This window comes from Lathyrus oleraceus, chromosome 3 (assembly GCF_024323335.1).
Source record: "Lathyrus oleraceus cultivar Zhongwan6 chromosome 3, CAAS_Psat_ZW6_1.0, whole genome shotgun sequence".
Taxonomy (NCBI): Eukaryota; Viridiplantae; Streptophyta; class Magnoliopsida; order Fabales; family Fabaceae; genus Lathyrus; species Lathyrus oleraceus.
This window is the reverse complement of record NC_066581.1, coordinates 84764769-84767298: the sequence shown is the minus strand read 5'-3', so window position 1 is coordinate 84767298 and position 2530 is coordinate 84764769. Positions and strand designations below refer to the sequence as shown.

Sequence of the window (2530 nt, the reverse complement as noted above, 5' to 3'; positions counted from 1 at the left end):
TTTGAGAGAGACGACTGACATAGTTATTAGGGTTTCATTTTGAGAGAGACGAGTGAAAGAGTTATTAGGGTTTTGTTTTGAGAGAGACTATGTACTGGAGCGAGAGATAATTTTACTTATATATAAATAAGTAGCACCTTTCACCACAATTGAAAACAACAATTGTGGTGATATACAAGGTCAATCATATTATTATCATGATAAATCGTCAAATTGTTGGTGTTGGGATTCAAATCATTTCACTACATGTATATTTCACTACGGTTGTTCAACATGACCGTTGTTACATGTCCTTTAGTTATTAAAAAACGCCCAAAAATAAACTATTACCACGGTTCAAACGATGACCATTGTAAAATTGATGTTACGAAATGTCTATTTTGTAATAGTGAGATAAAATTCATGTTGCACACTAGATGTTTGTGGATCAGAACCAGACTCTTGATACCAAATGTTAGAACTTGGAACCACTAGATTGGTGAATAATGGAGAAAATCGAGTGTGGGGAGCGAGAGAAAAATTGATTAAGGGTATTTTTTTTTATGATAGATGAGGATGCCTCAAAGGCATTTATGCAAATATTACACGTTGTCTGGGACACACGTTACATAAATCAAATAGTAGAAAAATAAAATTCTCGGATTTGTAATTGGTTACCCAAAACTTGTAACCAATTACAACTGATATAAAATAGAAATTAACTAACAAAGATAACCGGTTATTGTGAATGTGTAATCGGTTACCCTAACGTCAGAATCACTTTTCTTCAGCTTATTTAACTTATTTTGACATCTGTAACCAGTTACACACTTGTGTTAACCAATTATAGCACTTGAATTACTAAGAAACTCTTATCAGAAACATGTACCCTGGATTAGTTTACCTCTCGATTTTCAATTAAAATCGACGGAATAGATTATTTTTTTAAACGAAAAAAAAAACATGGCGCGTCCAAAAATTATACATCGACTTTTCGATACGTGAAATAAAATCGTTATCATAAAATATATTAGTTGTAATAGTGTTATTTCTCTTCATCATTAATATATATTTTCTATTAAATAAATTAAATGATTTTTTGTGAAATTTTTAAAAAAATAAAATAAAATCTAGTCCTTAGAATTATAAAATAAGAAGGATGAATTAGTTCCAACCATATAATTAGATGGATGAATTAGATTCAATCTATTAAATAGTATTTTGTTTGATAAATAAAATGAATGGATTGAACATATATCATCTTAATGGATTTTATTGCGTAGCAATTTGAGAAGCAGTTTTAAAAATATATCATCTTAGTGGACGAATGGGAGTTGTGAACATCAATTTCAAAAGAAGTGATGGTGTTATACTAGCATTATCCAATAATTATTATAAAATCTATACTAATATGAAATTTGTAAATAAAAATTTACTTAGGGAAATACTTCTAAAAAATGACAAAAAGGATATTTGAAAAGTTGATGTAGGTGATTTAATTTTTAATCTGACAATTTTAGACACTTTTAACATCCATCAGTTTTTAACATCATACAGTAAGATTGTAAACAAAAAGGCATCTAAAAAGTTTATGTATGGTAATCACAATATGCTGGAAAAACATATTTTCATCTCATTCTTTTAAAGACAAAATTACAGATTCATAGAAATCAAATTAAAGTTCCACATCCTAGTTCAGAATCCAAATCCACCTTTTCTAACCCTTTTGCTTTCAACAAATCTCTTTCCACGTTAAGATTCAGTTCACAAGCAGTCAACTTTGCTTTGAGTCTCTCCATCTCCAACTCTAGAATTACCATATCCTCCTTCACCTTTTCAACTTGTAGAACATTCTCCACGTAACTTTCCATTTCTAAAGCAGATTGCACATGAGGCTCAAGCCATGTAAGATCGAATTCAAAATTCTCAAGTTCTTTCCATAAAACCTGAACACCCTTGCAAGTTTGTTCATTCATATCTTTTACTTTTCTAGTCTTAAGGAAATAGAAAATCCTACCCAATGCAGCAAATTCAAATTCTTTCTTTAGGGGGCGACCAATAGGTAAAGAATGATCCGAACATATTTTCTCTATCTTTCTTGCATTACTCAAATCCATAAGTTCTTCGATTGAGGGACGAGAGAACAATTCTACAACGGTATTTAGCCTTGGGACTTTCACTTCCAAATGATTTGTTTGAGTTCCAAATGACAATGAAGTTTTTAACCTAGCTGGAAGTACTGGTTTCTCATACTTCTCAAGAATAGATTGTTCACGCCTCATATCTCCTAAAACCGATATAACTGTATCGGCAGATTCAGTATATATATATATATATATATATATATATATATATAATAGCGACGGTTACTGTATTCAATATGGTAGGAAGAAGCAAAGTCGGTAAGATTACATTTGATAACAATTATTACCTAGCTAGCTCTCGAGGAAGGCACGACTTACAAAATTATTAGGGACTATGAGAGGTATAATACCGATACTCTATTCTTATTGCTTAATTTAATTTAATTAATGCTTTTCAGATTTTTTTT

The 2530-nt window shown here is 30.5% G+C and overlaps 1 protein-coding gene across 1 annotated transcript; it reads right to left on the bottom strand.

The window, feature by feature from the left end:
* Nucleotides 1-1649: 1649 nt before the first annotated feature.
* Nucleotides 1650-2261, bottom strand: LOC127129809 (uncharacterized). The gene has a single exon (XM_051058934.1). The coding sequence runs from the start codon at nt 2259-2261 to the stop codon at nt 1650-1652; it is 612 nt and encodes a 203-aa protein (XP_050914891.1).
* Between the last annotated feature and the right edge of the window lie 269 nt (nt 2262-2530).

What these genes read in the sequence shown, in the direction of transcription:
- LOC127129809 (XM_051058934.1), bottom strand. Translation starts at nt 2,261, where the DNA reads ATGAGGCGTGAACAATCTATTCTTGAGAAGTATGAGAAACCAGTACTT.